An 18172-nucleotide genomic window follows, 5' to 3' on the forward strand; every position below is an offset into this window, starting at 1 on the left:
CATACTGAGTGAGCATGCAAATGACATGCAAGGGAGTGTAGAAATGGGCAAGGGTCTGAGCACAAAGTACACCCCAAGTAACTTGTGTAAATGAGGAAGTATGATGATGAGGATGTAGATGTACAGTGATACAAGGAGGTGTGAGCTGTGTGTGAACCTCTGAACACCTGTGTGTGGACGACAGTGGATGGGTGAACACAGATGGGAGCCTGAGTGTGGGACACACATGTGGTGTGTGAGGCAGGGTTGAGCTATGGGTGTGAGGGGGACAGAGGGGAGGTAGAGCAATTGCAGGGTGTGGGGGACGGGTGAGGGAGTACATGAGGATTGTGGGGATACAAGAAGAAAACATCCGGAAATATCACTCAGCTCTGGCTGCCGAGAATACAGTAAAAATGTAATGTTCAATATTTTACTGAATTTCTATAATTAGCTACAATTAGGGGTATCACACTTCTCTGGTAAAACACGTAGATGCAGTAATGTTATGGCTTCGTTTTGGGGTCTCCACAGCTGCCTTCTCCCATAGCCTTCCCCCTGGAGGGGCCCACCTTCCTATCAGCCCTCTATCTGACCTCTGACCTCAAGGGCTGTGTCCTCTTTCCTCAACCTGGCTCTATAGAGCAACAAATACTAACTAGGCCGGGAGCCCGCACACAGGCTTCGGGAATCATGCCCACAGCTTGGGGTCCCAGGTTGTTGGGGACCTACAAATACAAATGCTGTTACCGAATCCCACCCATGGGAGAATGACATGCATTAAACCGCCGCTGTGTGGCATGCCCAATGCTCACGGTGAAGGGCTCATGGACCCTGAGAACCAGGCAGCCATACAGAAAGCAGCTGAAACAAGAGCTGACAGAGAGTGTGAGGCCAATGAATCCAGACAGGATGGAGGACACCAACGAGGATTTCAAGTACAGAGCACTTCCAGAGACATGCCAAGGTCTGCCACTCCTCTCTCTGTCTAAACCCTGCATGGATCAAGTCCTTTGCAGGTCTGTATCTATTTTATGCCTATTTTCTACCTCTCTTTCATTCAGCTAGAACCACAAACAACCTCTCTGCTGGGCTCCAATATGCCAAGCATCAGCCTACCTCAGGGCCTGGTTACAAGCCATTGCCTCTGCTTAGAATGCTCACCTCTAGATACTCCACCACATACCTCTTTGCCTACTACAAATCCCTGCTCAAATATCACCTCCTTATGGTCCTTTTCTAACCACCACCTCCAAGCTTTCTATAACTATCTAGTAATAGCCCCCTCCTAGCTATGAGGGAAACATTCCCAAACCCCTACTAGGTGCCTAGAACCACAGATAGTAGCAAACCTTATACATAACTTTTTCCCCTTATGCATACGTATCTAGGATAAAGTTTACTTTATAAATTAGGTACAAGAGGACAACAATAATAAAATAGAACAATTATAATATTGTATAATAAGTTATGTCAGTATGATCCTTCTCTCTAATTCTTGTCACTGTAGTTTTATTGTTGGAGTATGTTGACTTCGGAGAGGACAACCATAGATAAAAGGGCATGATTTCCCTCCTTATTGTTTACCGTGCCTCTCAGCTACAGGTAAGTTTCACAGAGGCAGTGATCTTATCTGCATTGTTGAATTGGCTGTATGTAAGCATATTCTTCTAAGAATTCCAGCCTTTAGTAGGTACTAAGAAAATATGGCAAGAGTTGAATGAAAATAAACTGAAGTGCAGAATCTATAGAACTGCAGGCAATGATTTGCAACTAGGCTCAATTCTTACTTAGGGTCTCTAGGACACCATCACTAAGGACTGATGATTGATTGTGTCAGGAGTAATTCTAGAATATTTTGCATAGGATATTTTCTATCTAAAATGGTACCTAAGAAAGGTATATAGGTCAGGTACTGGTAGCTCATGCCTGTAATCCTAGCTATTCAAGGAGGCTGAGATCTGAGGATCATGGTTCAAAGCCAGCCTGGGCATAAAAGTCCATGAGGCTCTTATCTCCAATAAAGCACTCAGAAAACCGGAAGTGGCACTGTGGCCAAGAGGTAGAGTGCTAGCCTTAAGCTGAAGAGCTGAGGGACAGAGCCCAGGCCCAGAATTCAAGCCCCATGACCAGCCAAAAAAAAAAAAGGTACCCAGGAAGGCTGGGCAAGGTGTTTCAGGCCTGTCATCTCAGCCACGTAGGAGGTAGTGGTAGATAGATGGGCAGTTAGCTGGAGACCCTATCTCAAAAAAGTGATAGAGCACCTGTCTAGCAAGCACAAGGCCAGGAAACAGAACATACTGATAACACGTGTAGAATAAACACTTCAACAGATGAAATGAGTTGGAAAAATGTCTCGACTCACCACTGTCTCCTCCAGCCCCTTAAGATCCTCTCTTGCTTGCTCCCTTTTATCATTGAGCAATCTGAGAAAAAAATAAATGGAATCGTAAGCCACCATCAGGGAATTAGAACTAGGCAGACACTATTTGCGCTTATGGATAAATCAACAAAGCAAACTCACAAGCACACAAATAGCCATGGTCTGCTTTGAAATAAACCTAATCTAACCAGAATATCTAGGAATGAACAAAAGCAGGGTTTTCAAAGACTTCCCAGTGGTGAGAGGAATCAGGAAATATTTCAAGTGCACTCACAAGAGCTTTTCCAGCTTCATTTCTCTCTCTTGGTCCTCTATTTTCAGCTTGTTATAATCAGAACTCAGCTTCTCCTGTTCCAGTTGCAGCTTCTGATTCAAACTGAAATTGAGAGGAAAAAGCAATATATTCCAAATCAGCCTGAAATTCTGAGTCATCCACCTAAAACCATGGTTCTCTTCCAGCCCCATTAGTTCTGTGCAATAAAAGCAGCAATTCTGGAGGATTCTGAAGGATCAGAGAACAACCTCACAGCTTCTTCCCTGCCCAGGAGAAAACTAATTTCTGGGAAGCATCTAAGATGCATGAAGCAAAGGCTTTGAGGATGTATTTATAGGTTGCTTTTGTGCAAGAGCTTCAGGGGAAAATAATGACCTTAGAAAAGGGCTGATGTTTTAAAACAGTCAGTCCCCCTTTGAGAAATTCTGCCTCCTCAGCAGAGTAGGGCAGGCTCTTACTCAGGTAACCTTATTTGGCCATCCCTTCCTCTGTAGTTAAGATGTTGAGAAGCTATCTCCCAGGTCCAAAGGTCTAGCTCACAAAAGGACAGTTCCCACCTCCTGGAGGCATTCAGAGAAAGGAATTCGGAAGAGTAGAGAGTCCTGGCTTCATTTGGTCAACATTTATATCAGTATTTATAAAGTCTTTTGCATACCCATGCCTAAATGACTATAAGGACCAATGTCTATGTTACATGAATGAAAGCCGGGTATCTACTGGAAAGGCCCAAGCTCCAAAGATGCGACTCCACCACCAACTGTCTCACAAACCCTCCCTCTTTCTCTCCTGCCTTCCATCCCTCTTCCTGGCTCGGACATCTGAATCTTCTGAGGGTGGCTGAGTAGAATAGTGACCAGGAAAAAAGCACAAAGCCAGTGATAGCACGGGGGAGGGTCCAGAAGAAGGGTACAGGAGATGGTAAATGCTTTTCTTAGGTGCAAGGAGCCCCTCCTGCCACATGGCTCTCCTTTAAAATGCAAATGCACCGTGGGAGCGGCTCACTTACTTTGAGAAGAGATTCGGATCAGTAGTCCAGAGAATTAAGCTCTTAACTCTAGTCTAATTCCTCTTTAGCAATGTGACCCTAAGTAAATAACTTTACTTCCCATATAGAAATCTGCTTCTTCATCCCCGATAGAAGTGAGAGGGGGTAGGAACCCTGGTCTAGTAGGGGAGCGGGGGGGGGGGGGGGGGGGAGGGGGTACTCAATTTGAGGATAATGGATAGAAACTACATGGCAATTGAATGGATTTCTCTGTAACAAACACTGTTGTTTTCTCCTATGCCACCCCCCCCCACCTCACCCCAGAGCACTTAAAAATATTTTTCTGTTCAGAGTGTCAAGGGGATCCATTATGCAAAAACATGAAGAACCCACAGGAGAAGACCAGAAAGGAAGCTTTTGTGTTGTCAGTGAGGGGGGGTATGAGGGGCTCCCCAACAGCTCTGAGTTAAACTGCAACAGCAGCAGCCCTGGCAGCAGTGCCACAGGCTGCCAACCTCTTCGCAAACAGAGAAACATGACAGCATGGGTCCCTGAGGACACTTGTGTAGTTGCCCAGGGCTGGGGAGAAAGTGCCAGGTGGCAACTACCTTCTCCAGAGTGCTTATTAACCTGTGAGAACTCCTGATAGGGTCAGATCTGATAGCCCAATGTAGGAATTTTTTTTTTCTCTTATACTTGCATACAGACCATCTCCCCAACTCCTGGGGCATGTGTCTGCCCAGCTGAGTCACCAGTGTAGTGAGCTTGCCCAGGATGAGGAGGGAGGGGTGTTGAGGAAGGGCAGCTGGGCTTGGCTGCCACCTGCAGCACTAGAACTCCAGGAGGCCAGGCTCCAGATGGGAGAACAGAACTCAGAAGCAGCATGCCCAGCCCTCAGCTCACCAGGGTGGAGAGTGCTCTAGAGCCTATGGGACGAGGAGACAAGGGCCCTTGGCTAAAAGCCACATCCTTCCAGACTGGCCCAAGAAGACTGAGCCATGTCCACCCCCACTTCCCACAAGCCCCCAGCCAACTTACTCCCGAATCTCATCAATGATTTTCTGCTTCTCTTCAATTTCGTCTCGAAGTCTGGACAGCTGCTTCTGGTGAGCTTCCCGGTGACTCTCCATCTGTTGCTCTAGTGCCTTCTGTGAGCCAGGCCAGGAGAAATGTGTCATCCACTCGTTGGCACCCAGCCCACTCAGTGACAAGCCCTGGATCCAGGCCTACCTCCCTCAGATGTCAGATCCCCAAATTAAGGGCGTTTCTGGATCTCATGCCCCAGCACCCCGGCCTGTCTTACTGGCACAATGAAGCCTGAGAATCTGTTCTAAAATCAACTTGGTCCCTAGGAACAAATCAGTTTACCGATTAAATAGAAAGTTAGTCTGTGACTGGTCACCTAGCAGGAATGGGCCTCTTACTATCCGAGTGACCTCACACAGATGCATAACCTATTGACCTCACTTTCTCATCTTTTCAATTGACATACACTCCTACCCTGCCCACTGCAGATGCGAGATGACTTTCTAAGTACTCTGAAATGAGAGGACCCGTGCGTTCTGTTGGCTAGAACAAAGGCGCGTGTGGTCAAGCTTTAACTGTGGGGATTTTGCCAAATGAGGGTCACAATCTAACAAAAGTGAATGCAAATCCCTTGTCTCTTTTTCTGTCAATCATAGGGCTTGAACTCAGGGTCTAGATGCTGTCTCTAAGCTCTATCACTTTGAGCCACAGTGCCACTTCCAGTCTTTCTGGTGGCTACCTGGAGGTAAGAGTTCATGGACTTTCCTGCCCAGGCTGTTTTTTCATGTAATCCTTAGCTCTCAGCCTCCTGAGTAGCTAGGATTGCAGGCATGAGCCACCAGCTCCCAGCCCCTAGTCTTTGCATACAGCTCATGCTATTCCCCTACACATTTTATTTCCAAGTCACTTTTCCTGCACTGTCTATTTGTAAGCAACAAATATCTGTGCGTTTAAAGTAGAAACTCAAATATGAACTGTTCCTTGTTTACAGAGTGAAGGAAAAAGGTTTCTTCCAGTTCCAGGAAGACAAAACATTTCCACCAAAGTTAAACCTCTCCTGAGAATGCAGCGATGTGTAATCACTGGCTTGGGCGGTGATTAGAGGTGTTACTCTTCCTCTTCATCAAGACTGGGAAAGGTGCCATTAGCTGTGACATCCTGTACAGTCCTCTCTTCATTTTATGTCTATGCCCAGCCACACTCTGAGATCTGCTCTGAAGCCTAGCAGTGGTCTCTCCAATCTTCCTCTCCCTACACTGCCATACACAAATCTTATAGAAGGCAGATTTTTTTAAAGGCGGATTTCAATGCATTGAATACGTGCTGGACTTGGAGGAAGGAATGATTAAATACATACCTTCATTTCCTCGGCATCCTGCAGCCGCGTGAGATGTTCCTTTTCCTTATCCTGGAAACTGACTTCGTGCATTTTTTCTGTTTTGAATTATAAATGATGATTTATGATTTAGCTGGTAGGACTCACCCCTTTTCCCCCCCTCCCAAAAAAACTGAAAGAAAAAAAAAAGGCAAGAAAAAAATGATAACAGGGAGGGACATCAGCTGATAACACCAATGACAACCACAACATGAAGAAAAGGGTCTCCAAAAGCCCAGAGCTGATACCAGTGTCTCTTATGGTATCCTTAGGTCATCTGGACCACAGCCATGAGATAGATGTGACTGCAGGGAGACCGTGCTAGGTGGCGACAGCCCACCCGCTCCAAGTCCTCCTCCAGGCGCTAATCACCTGACACCTTAGGAACTTATTTCCCACCTGTCCTTTGTGAGGACATGACATAAGCAATGCCTTGCAGATCAAAAGGCACCCTGTGAATGCAAGGCAGTGTTTGGGCCCATGCACCTGGGAGAGTTCTAGAAAGTGCTCATTTATCTCCTATGGGTATGGGTAAACTGTTTATTTTCTAAGAATCTGGAGCAGGACCACAATCTAAGGATGAGAACAAGGGAAATACCAGGTCCACCAGGAGGCCCGTGTGGAGCAGGGCTGGCAGGCCCAGCAGTCCTGTCTCGGGAATGGTCACTGAGTGTGTGGCATAGGCAGCCTGAGCTGAGGAAGCGGGGTAGGAGTAAGCAGGTTCAAATCAGTCACATTTAATTGATGATTTCTCTCTGGCCAGTTCCACTTCCTTTCAAGTCTGTTTTATGTCTATTCAGTGGCCTCACTGCAGGTGGCAGTGCCATTACTGCAGGAACCATGTACAAGAGGGAAAAACACAATTTCCTAAAAAACAAAATGTTTAAATAGGGATACAGGTGGACCCATTGCAACAGTGAGATGTTCAAGATGCTATGTTGAAAAACAAACTTTACAATTTAGGTGTGTGTGTGTGGGGGGGGAGGGAATGTAGTTGGGAGGGAAGGGATGGTAGGGGAAAAACAAAAGAGGAGGCAACAATGCTTGATAAGAAATGTACTTATTACCTTGCTCATGTAACTGTAACCCCTCTGTACAATATTTTCACAATAAAAACATTTTTTAAAAAGCTATTTCCCAGGGCCAGATTTTGGTGGTACATTCTATTCTTTCCCACATAATGAAAATGGTACCAAGTTACTACAAAGGGAGTATGCTCTCTTTTAGTTTGTCTTTGCTTTTGAAACAACATGTATTTACTGCACAAATAATGGTAAAATCACAAAGGGAATGAAAAAAGATAACATCGTTGACTGTCCTAACATGCTATCAAAATCATTTTTGATTTTAAATAGTAATTTTTAAGGATGGAATAATCTACTTATTGTAATAGTTATAACCACAATAAATATACAATTCTTCATTACAATCATCACCCAACATTGTATCATGAGTCTTTCTCCACACTTTCATTACTTTCATCTCCTCTGTGGAAAAAAAAGTTCTTCTGCAGGGCTTATTTAACTGTTAAAATGGTTTGCTTTTATATTGTTTGTGGTTGTGTGTGTGTGTATGCACACGCACTGGCACACACACACTTGGCTTTTTCTACTCAAAGCTGGCACTCTACCTCTTGAGCTTCTTACTCACACTTCCTGTTCTGGCATTTTGCTGGTTAATTAAGAGTCCAAAAACTTTTCTGCCCAGACAGAGTTCAAACCAGGATCCTCAGATCTCAGACTCATGGATAGCTATTATTACAGGTGTGAGTCATCAGCACCAGGCCATGTGGTTTACCTTTCATCTAAAATGAGTATTTGAGGATAAGATGGTATAAAAGTGGTATAGTTATTCAGATTGCTTTCCAAAAAGGGTAATAATTGTCTGGGTGTATGTGTGTGTGTGTGCCAGTATTGGGGCTTGAACTTAGGATCTAGGTGCTGTCCCTTAGATTTTTCACTCAAGGCTAACCATCTACCACTTTAGCTGCAGCTCCACTTCCAGCTTTTTGCTTTTTTTGGGGGGGGGGGGCGGGCTAACTATTGATGAGAATCTCACAAACTTCCTTCCTAGGTTGGCTTCAGATCTCAGATCTCAGCCTCCTTAGTACCTAGAATTACAGGTCTGAGCAACCAGCCCTTAGTGGCAAATAATTTTTCATTGCAACCTGCAAAGTGTGTTTAGTCTCACATTGCACAATTCACTTTCTTTTTTGTTGATGTTGCTTTTGTTGGTTGAACTCAGGGCCTGAGCACTCTATCACTCTACTACTAAAACTCTACCAGTTTGAGCCATAGCACCACTTCCATTTTTTTTTGATGGTTACTTGGAGATAAAGAGTCTCAAGACAGCGATCTTCAAATCTCAGCCTCCTGAGTAGCTAGGATTACAGAGGTACCTGACTATGATGCACTTTCTTAATTCTGTTCTAGTTTATGGATTTCTATTCTAGTTTATGAGTTTCCACTTGAATTTATTCATATTTATAAAGTTTTCCCTACATTTCTGGTACTACAAAGGGAAAAGTTTGTTTCAAGCAGGTAGGCTAGGATGGGAGATCAAACATTCTTTTAAAAGCAGCAGAACTGCAAGGTAAGGGGAGACACATGAGTTCTGGCACAAGATCGATTTCAATTTTAAAGTCATCCCTCTGGATGCAGCACAGTAGCTGAGAGTGAAGCCCTTCGCAGACAGACATAGCTGCAATCTTTATTTCCTTGTATAGAGACCAGAGAGCACTGGGCAGTTGGTTGGCTGGAGGGGAGGATTCTGGCCTGGGCAGCAAGGTAGACCAAGAGAAAATGGAAATATAGGTAGACTCACTGTGGAGAGGAGAACTACCTAAGTTTTCTCCATTTTTTTCTCTTATCTGTTTCGGTTATGCTATTGTTCTCTTAAAAGTGCTTTAACTGAACAAAAACTAAACATTAGGACTCCAGCCAACTTGAGACTGCCTGACTTAGACAAAGCACTTGACACCTGCAAAGTAGTCAATATTTACCCTGGGCTCGGAGCTTGGCCAGCTCTTCACTGAGTGAGTCCTGGGACTCTTCCAGCTGCCTCCTCTTCTGCTCCATGTTCTGCATGTAGTCTGTCAGAGATTTAATCTTGGCCTCATGCTTTGAACAAGAAAACAGATCAGAAGGAAGAGTGAGTGCCTGGCAAGTGGTCACCTAGGCTTGCTTTGGACAGTCCAATAGGAAAACCCAACAGATCACACCTTTTCCTCAGGACTAATACCAAATGATGCATATTCTGCCCTTTGCCTGGGAGTTAGAACTGAGAGGTAAGACAGTCCTGTCTTTCTTCCACATGCTTCTCTGATTCATTCTCCACAGCTTCTGCTAATGGCCACGTCCCTCCTTTATCATTCACTGAGTGTGGAGATCAATACCCATGCTGGTTGCCTTCCTCACAGTGTGCCAGAGGGCTGGGGTGAGAGTCCAGTGGTAGATCATCTGCCTAGTACACGCAAAGCCTCGAGTTCAATCCCCAACATCAAAGCCCAAAGTTCCCTTGCAATGATCACACACCAGTTCACAGAGGTGCAGAAGGGACTTAGTCAAGGAGCTGGTGCATCCTGTTAGAGAGAGAGGATGCCGGGCTGAAGGCCACAGGGCTTCCACTCATATCCTGACCCTGGCCCCCAATGGTTAGGGGTGGGACTGCTCAAGACTCACACTATTGTGTCAGAGGTCATCTAAAAATCGGATTTGAGGTACATTGTTTCCTAATGATTATCATTTCCCTTTTAGACTTTTATAAATTATAAAAATGCCTTCTTATAAATGATAATATATAATGATCAGATAGTAAGTTATAAAAATTCAGAAAAGGTGGTATAAATGTCATCCACAAGGCCCTCTAACTTACCAACCCTTGCCCCTATATTCCTGGTCTTAGCTATAGGACATTTTACAAGGCATACGGCATGGCACAGACATAACTCAGCATTTTCATTTTCCCTTAACTCAATATAACTATACTTTCCAAGTGGCTAGTATGGATTTTTAAAGACGTGAATGATATTCTTCCACATAACTTTTTCATTAGTCTAGCAATAGATATTTGGGTAATTTATTTGATTTTAATGTAAAGTAATACTAGTCAACATATTATGCCAAAGCTTTTAACATTTTTTTCTTTTTTTGTTGTTAGCCATGGGATTTGAACTCAGCTTTTAACATTTTTAACTGACATATAATAATACCACAAGAAAGAAAAAATTTCCATCTCATTACCAATAAAAGAACAGTATGAAGAGAACAGAATGAGAGAAATAATTAGACCACAACATGCTTACATGTCTATGGTTTTGTATTTGCAATTTTTCCAAAAGGGCTGAGCCAACTATGTTTTTAGCAACAATACAGGTTTATCAACTTCACTGTCACAACCCAGTAGTGAACAGTCCCTTCGATACATTCTTGTTTATTATGTTAAATATAAAATGGAACCTGCTGGATCCATGTTAGGCAATCAGATTGGAGATGTTTCCATGATTACTTATTAGTGTGCTTAAAAGCATGATTGAAGGAAATACGTTTTTATCTGTCTCTTGTATTGTTTGACACCCCAATCCATGCTGGTATCTGTTTTCTCCAAGTAACTTAAGCTGCTTTTCATGTCTGGCATAAGGTAGTGAACAGCACTCAATTAGAACACTCACAAAAAAACCTCAAACTTATGCCGCAAGCTCAGGTATCAACAACCACCCAAGAAATGGGGTGCCTGTCTACTGAAACTATCTTAGTGAAATAAAACTGCCATTCTCTTGGGAAGAAGAGTAACTAGCTTTGCTGACATGAAACCTTCCCTTGGGCTTGAAAGTCCCATGGAGACATGGGCTTTGGGCTCATCCTGACTTTGGTCTGTGTCTCAGCTCTATCACCACTCACTGACTGTATGTATCTGAACAAATATTTAACCTCAGTTTCAGTTTCCTAATCGGGCAAAGAGAAACAAAAATAAAACATGCCTGCCAGGGTCTGTTTAGGACCAAGTGAGAAAATGCATATAAAGTGTTTAACACAGTGTATGGTACATGGCAAGCACTCAATAAAGTATTACCTGCTGCTACTATTAGTAATGGTAGCAGCAGCAGCAGCAATGGTTTCTATTTTCCCATCTTAAATTGTACTTGTGGTAGAGATTAAATATGAAGGTATGTTAGCTTAGATGATAAAGTATTTTGGAGATTCTACCCAATCTGGGAATATATACTTCTATCCATCCATAGGTAGAGATATATAGCCACATCCTATTTTTAAAAAAAAGAAGACAAAGAAGGAACTTAGAAAATTTTCTAGTATTCATCTAGCATAATATTGCCTTAAGAATAAACCCGGGCAACCCAGGCACGGTAGCACAACTCTATAATGCCAGAGGGCCGAGGCAGGAAGGTGATAAGTTCTAGGCTAGCATGGGCTACACAGTAACACCTTGTCTCAAAATAAACAAAAACAGCAAAGGAACAACCCTAGCCTTTGCTTCAGGAGGCAATAAAAATGCATAAACTACTCCTGCAGTACCAGTAAGGGCTCGCAGAGGAAGCAGAACTCAAGAGAACACAGTGTGAGTGAGGAGGAAAAGGTGACCCACCTGGGAGATGAGCAGCTGGCATGCTGCCAGCTCCCGCTCACTGGCATTCATCTTCCTGTTGGAATCCATCTGGGCACTCTCGAGCTGCTTGCTGCGGTTCACCAGGGACTTGACCTCTGACTTCATCTTGCTGATGTACAGACGGGCCATGGTGAACTCCTCCTCAATGACTCCATTCACATCTGCCAACTGAGCACAAGAGGGAACACACATCTGTCACCTACAATTTCCAGAGCTTCACAGAGCCTCTGAAGCCTGACTGCAGAGCCTCAAGATATCCAAGATTTCAAGTTAAGAATCTCATCATTGGACCTATGAAAAGTATGATGGACTTGACCCCAGGTGAAACTTCCAATTATAAACCTTTACCCAATTTAATCATCAATTAAACTAGGCTTCTCATTGCAATTGTTTTTTTTTTGGGGGGGGGGGACAGGACATGGGGAGAAAATATAGTGAAGATTTTTTTAAAGGAAACAACTTCAGAAACAATCATTATCTTAAACCCTGTCCCTCTATAACAACAAGGCCAAATAATACTATGGGTAACTCTTAATCTCTATAAAAACAAATCAAAACTTCAATTACATTCTCCAGTATGCTAACTCAGATAGAAAAGCAATCTTATGCCTTGAATGTTTCTATATGCAGTAAGTGAAAGAATAAATACTGATCTATTGCATATGAATGTATCCTTCCTTTCAAATCCATTGTTTCCTTGCCTTTGCATTTCTTTCCAAGCATGATTTAAGACCTGAAATCAACAATCCAAACTGACTTTTAGAAGAGGAAGATCCTGACAGTCAGAATTCCTGCATAATATATATTTGGTTTTACAATTTATAGTTCCAGTGGACACAAAAACCGATGCCAAATATTTGGGAAGGAAACTCATTATGCTAAGATGCAAATATGGTCCAGACAAGCAATGGACCAAATAAGACGCCATGTATGTTTACTACATTTAGCCAGCAGAGGGCAGCCTAACACCTCATACGAAAACAAGAAGCCTGTTTAGAATGCAGCCATAAACACCTGTTTTCCGTAGATTCAAGACAATGACTCTATGGCTTTCAACGGTCCACAGTATAGTTGCACTGCCCACCTGTGTCATTACTGCTGTGATTAACTCACATAGCCATTTTTGTTCAATAGACATTTGAGAGCTGAGAAAAATGAAATCAAGTATCATTCCTGAAAACCGGTAGCAAGTTTGAAGTATACTTGACAGTGCCAAGTACTTTAACATAATAAACGTAGCGTTGATCCTCTTACAATAATTCAACAGTATTTATTAATAATGACTCCAACAGCAATCAGAACAAAGCAAAGCCTAAGTTAACAACTAGAACTCTACCCTTAGGGATGCCTGCTAAGGTAGTTGTATTTCTGAGTGCTAAAGCTTTACCTACCAACATGGACTATCATTACATTCTTTTTATAAATTCAGTGGCATGGAGACACTGGTTGAGAGAAGTCTGCAAGCATTTACATTCACTTTTGTTATGCCAACAGGCCCAGAATGAAATAGAGTAAGAAAGTATCTTCCTAAGTCTGATGAAGTCTGTCCCATATATCTAAAGAAAGATAAAGAACATCATCTGACCAGGGTAGTGAAGTCTGTAGTCCCAGCACTTGGAAAGCTGAGACAGAGGATCTCAAGTTCAAGGTCAGAATAGAAAAAGAAGGGGGGAAGGGAGGATGAAAAGAGAAGAGAGGAAAAAGGAAAGGAGAAAAGAAGAAAGAAAGAAAATAAGTAAAGAATATCCATGTCTTTCATGTAGAACTCACAGCTCCGAGTGGGAAAACACTACAGGACCAATAGCTCAGGAACATGGCAGAACTGTCTTCTCCATCATCTTCTGTGCCCAGACCCAAGCAAGTTGTGAAAGAGTAATTGTGTATGTTTGTGTCTGTCTGTCTGGGCTCCCTACAAAGTGAGAGCTAAGCAGTTCTTCCTCCAAACTTCTAAGCCAACTTTTGTCCTGAGAGATGTAGAAGATTTTAAGCCTGTGCTTGATGGGAAAAAAATAATCAACACCCCAAACAAATATTTTCTTAACTGTGACAATTCTTGCCGCTGCAGCTCATATATTTTGACATTTTATGTTCAACAGTTTCCAGGACAGTTATTCCAAAAAGAATGGCTATTGTAAAAGTCTTAAAAGTCAGAGTAGGATGAAAGGAAGTCCCGAGGGACAAAATAAAAGTAGATAGCCAAGTCAATACATCTCATATACTCTGCCTCAACTGTATTTTTAATTTATTATTCTTTTGAATTGAAACATAATAATTGCAGATATTATCTCAACCCTGTTGGGTTTGTGTTCAGACTCTTGAACATCTTTGTTCTAAAGCATACCTAGGGATTCTGATAAGTGAAATGAAAAGGGATGGCACCTTAATAAAGTTAACACTGGACTCATCTATCTTGTGTCTGCTGAGTTATCTTGTTCTGATTATTAGACAAAACACTGTCTGGACTCTGGAAAGGTTCCAAGACAAGCTTGTATTTTTTGGTTTCCTGGCTGTGCAAGTATGCTATAATTTGGAACTGTGGACCAGGAGAGACATGTGAGAACTGAATAGAATTTTGGAAACGAAACTTCAAGATCACTAAACAGACCTTATTCATCTGTTCATTTTCTTATATCAAAATAACTACCATATCAATGGATAGTCATAGCCATTAAGAAAAGTAGCTGTAGCTATCATGATGAACCTAACAGGTACAGAAGTCACACTATTTCCAACCTAACAAGTGAGATTATCTGGATTCACTCTTTTCATTTTACAAATTAGGAACATACAGTCCAAAGATACATAGATTTTCATTAAGCTCCCACTGCTCTGAGGATTAAATCCTAAGTATAAGTGGGGGGGGAGGGAGAAGAGAATGATTATCAACAGGGTTATCAATGAAATTAAGTAGAACAGCCAATGTCTGGAATCCAAAAATAATCTCAGAGGCATCCAATTGCATACTTAAAAATAATCTCAATCATACTTCAGATTCCCAAAGGTAGGGATGCCTTTTGAGGCAAAGGCACTAAGACACTCTGATTTCATTAGCATTTTCATCAGCTCTATTTTAGAACTTAGCATAAAAATACCTTCCCTCACCATTATCAGGAGCAGGCGCCAAGTTCCATAAATCAACTCCACCTTCGCATTGTGAGGGCCATTTAATCAACCCGATGTTGGGATTTTATTGCTCAACACCAGCATATGGCTCGAAAAATTAAATCCTCAAATATAAAATCACCAAACTGGAACTTAACAGGCTTAACCCTATAATACCCGAGAAATCTGTGCTACAAATGATTTCATTCACAAAGATTCATGAAATATTCAGTTACTACAGAGGTTTCATGAACAAATAATTATGTTTACAAGAACTCCTAGATTGGTTGATACCATTCCAGGGTAGCTCTCTGTGGCCCAGACCTAAGAGTCTATAAATGGAAGCCTGCCTAATCTTGGGAGCCTTTTCCTGCATTTAGCAATCCCACCTCACAGCCTGGGTGTTCCCACGAAACAGATGAATATACAATTCAGCCTTTTAAAGGTAAAATGGCCAAACTATAAAAATTCAGTTTGGGGGATTCATGAGATAGAAATAAAACAATGTAATACAATTCCCTGGCTCCATTAAATCAACACACATTTACCAATGACTACTCTGTAGGAAGTACTACACTATTATAAAGCTATGGTCATCAAAACATTGTGGTATTGGCAGACAGTTCTGATCACAGAGATAGCAACCAAAAGCAGTCCTGCATGCACTGAAGGCCGACAGTGCCTGTGTTCATTGTCTTAGGGTGGAGATGGTTTCATGATGTACACAAATCAAAACTTCTCAAACTGCACACTGAGTATAGTACATTTAATATATATATGTATATATATACATATATATAAATATATATATGTGTATATATATATAAATTCTACCTCAATAAAGCTGGTTTAAAAAAGTCCCTAACATATTTAACAAGTTAATGGCAACAGTATCTCTATATTGTGACCAATTATCAAATGATTAGTTGCTAACATTTTCCTTCTCTTTGCTCTCTATTCTCATCTTCAGATCAGCTTTATTCCCCCCCCCCCATTTCTCCCCCTCTCCTTGCTTTCAGGAGCATCAGTGTGTATTATTTATCAGGCATTGATCATGATTGGCTTATGCCAATTATAATTAATCCTATTCTCCTTTGCTTTCCCAGCTTTTCTTGTCGTTTGAAGCAGTCATGTGACCCACTGCAGGCCAATCATGTAATGTAGGAGATGTACCCTAGAGACTCCGGAGATGTACTGCTGGATAATAGTCGGCTTCTTCAGCCCATTCCGCTTTGGGTGTGGTTGCTTCGAGATGTGATGATTTGTGATAACAGTAGCTATTTTGCTACCAGGAGGCCAAATCCCAATGAAATGAAAATAAAAATAGGCTGAGGCTAACAGAAAGGAAAAAGAAAGAAAGGCCAGGTCTCTTGCATTATCCACCTAACATTAACCAGCATGAGAATCACCCTAGGGAATCTTGTGAAGATGACAGTGATCAATCCATCTAAGATACCGCCTCAGAGCTGGTATTGCCAATAAACTCCCAGGTAATGCACATCAGACTAACAAGATTCCAACTTCTTAGGCTGTAGATGATTAAATGTGGTTTTATGTCTTCAGTTGCTGTTAAAATCTTATTCTACAGCCTGACTGGGGAAGTCTCACTGAATTGGTTTTTTATAGAAAATGGAAAACATTTCTGAGCCTAGAACTGTTGCTCCGGCTATCCAATTGCAAACTTCTATGACACTGGCAAGTCTAAACCAATCTACACAAAGCCAACCAAGATTTGAAGACATTCTCAAGATCTGAAAGGCAGATTATTTTTTTTTCTCTCCTCACTCTGACAATTACCCTGCATTCTGCCAGCCCTTTTTTTTTCACTGATTCAAATATTTCCTAGCACCAGGCAGAGGCTCAGCACATTGCTAAGCATGGGAGGCTGAGAACAGATTAAAAGCAGAGCTTGCTAACTTAGAATCATACCACAATAAGAATGAGTACAGAGATTTAAAAACGGTGGCTTACAGTCTTCACATCATTGGTGCCAATAATCCCACCTATCTCCCCCAGATCTTTCAACAGCAAGTTTAGGATTTCAGTCGCCCTCTTCTTCTGGTGGTTGCTAAGCTCTTGTAGCTGGCTCAGCTCTCTCTGTGTGGTTGTTAATGTCGTCTGAAAAACAAATTGCAACCACACATTAAAAAGGATTACAAATCAATGTCGTACATGTAGCATTGCAAAGAGTACCGGCTTCATGTGGGATGGAGTTGTATCATTTCTTGTGATTTCAACTAGAAGGACTTTTAAGGCCAAGTGGAGTATAAGATTGCATTGTCTAATAAAAAGAAGAGGGACTTCATATCTACAAATTAAACTGTACAGCATAATATGTTACATGTTTACAACTCAGCTGCCAACTTCCAAGTCAGTGACATTATTAAAAAGAAAACAAAAACAGGGGTCCCTGAGGTTATAACATTTAGTTATATCTTCCTACCCCTAGATGCACCTCCTTTAGTTCAAGGCCTGAACTGCCTACTAGCCAGTCCACCTCTACTCAAGCCAACTCAATCCTTGGGCCACTTCCAAATTCACACCTACTTCACAATAATAGCTGGGTCTGAAAAACATGGTCCAGAGGAGCATTAATGTATTTAAAAAACAACTTAGAAAGACTTCTAATCTTTGCAGAGAAGCTGAATTAAACACTGAACATCTTTTTCAGATTACGTAAGTTCAACAATAGATGACTCCTTACTATATACCAAAAATTCTATTTTCTTACCTACCAAACTAAAAAGGCATCTATTCTCCATCTTCCACATGTTACTAAAAGGTGTTTTTTGTTTGTTTAGGGTTTCTTTTGCTGTTGTTACTTTGTTTTTTTTGGCAGTAGTAAAGATTGAACTCAGGTGCTCTATTATTTGATCCATAACTCCATCTGTTTTGCTTTCGTTATTTTTCCAGTAGGTCTTCCACTTTTGCCTAAACCAGGTAAAGAACACAATATCTTACCTCTGCCTCCCAAGTAGCTAACACTGCATATAAACAACTATTTTCTGGTGTCATAGTATTAATTCAAAAATCAAAGAAGAAATCCCCCTACCCCTAAAACTGTGGAGGTTAATTCAGAGACCTTTATATAATTTTCCCATGAATAGCTGTTTTACTAGAGTATTTTTAATCATCTGACTAAAAAGAGGATTCGAATAATACTTAGTTTTGACTGAAATAAGAACTGTATTTTTTTTTCTGGTCCTGAGGCTTGAATTCTGGGCCTGGACACTGTCCCTGAGTCTCTTTGTGCTTAAGGCTAGTGCTCTACCACTTGAACCACAACTCCACTTCCAGTTTCCTTCGACTACTTTATTGGAGATAAGAGCCTCATGGGCCTTTTATCCCAGGCTGGCTTGGAACCATGATCCTCAGATCTCAGCCTCCTGAGTAGCTAGGATTACAGGTGTGAGCCACCAGCGCCCC

General features: G+C 41.9%; 1 protein-coding gene across 1 annotated transcript in view; it reads right to left on the bottom strand.

The window, feature by feature from the left end:
* Kif5c (kinesin family member 5C) overlaps positions 1-18172 on the bottom strand; it is a 160794-nt gene that overhangs the window by 26199 nt on the left and 116423 nt on the right. The window contains exons 15-21 of the mRNA XM_070023492.1: positions 16718-16864; positions 11624-11812; positions 9024-9141; positions 6005-6081; positions 4660-4769; positions 2637-2738; positions 2345-2405 (exon numbers count right to left, since the gene is read on the bottom strand). Of these exons, the coding sequence (XP_069879593.1) occupies positions 2345-2405; positions 2637-2738; positions 4660-4769; positions 6005-6081; positions 9024-9141; positions 11624-11812; positions 16718-16864 (804 nt within the window). The remainder of the gene's footprint in view (positions 1-2344; positions 2406-2636; positions 2739-4659; positions 4770-6004; positions 6082-9023; positions 9142-11623; positions 11813-16717; positions 16865-18172) is intronic.

The sequence above is a fragment of the Dipodomys merriami genome, unplaced genomic scaffold, assembly GCF_024711535.1.
Source record: "Dipodomys merriami isolate MVZ:Mamm:240054 unplaced genomic scaffold, mDipMer1.0.p SCAF_1, whole genome shotgun sequence".
NCBI classification, from domain to species: domain Eukaryota; kingdom Metazoa; phylum Chordata; class Mammalia; order Rodentia; family Heteromyidae; genus Dipodomys; species Dipodomys merriami.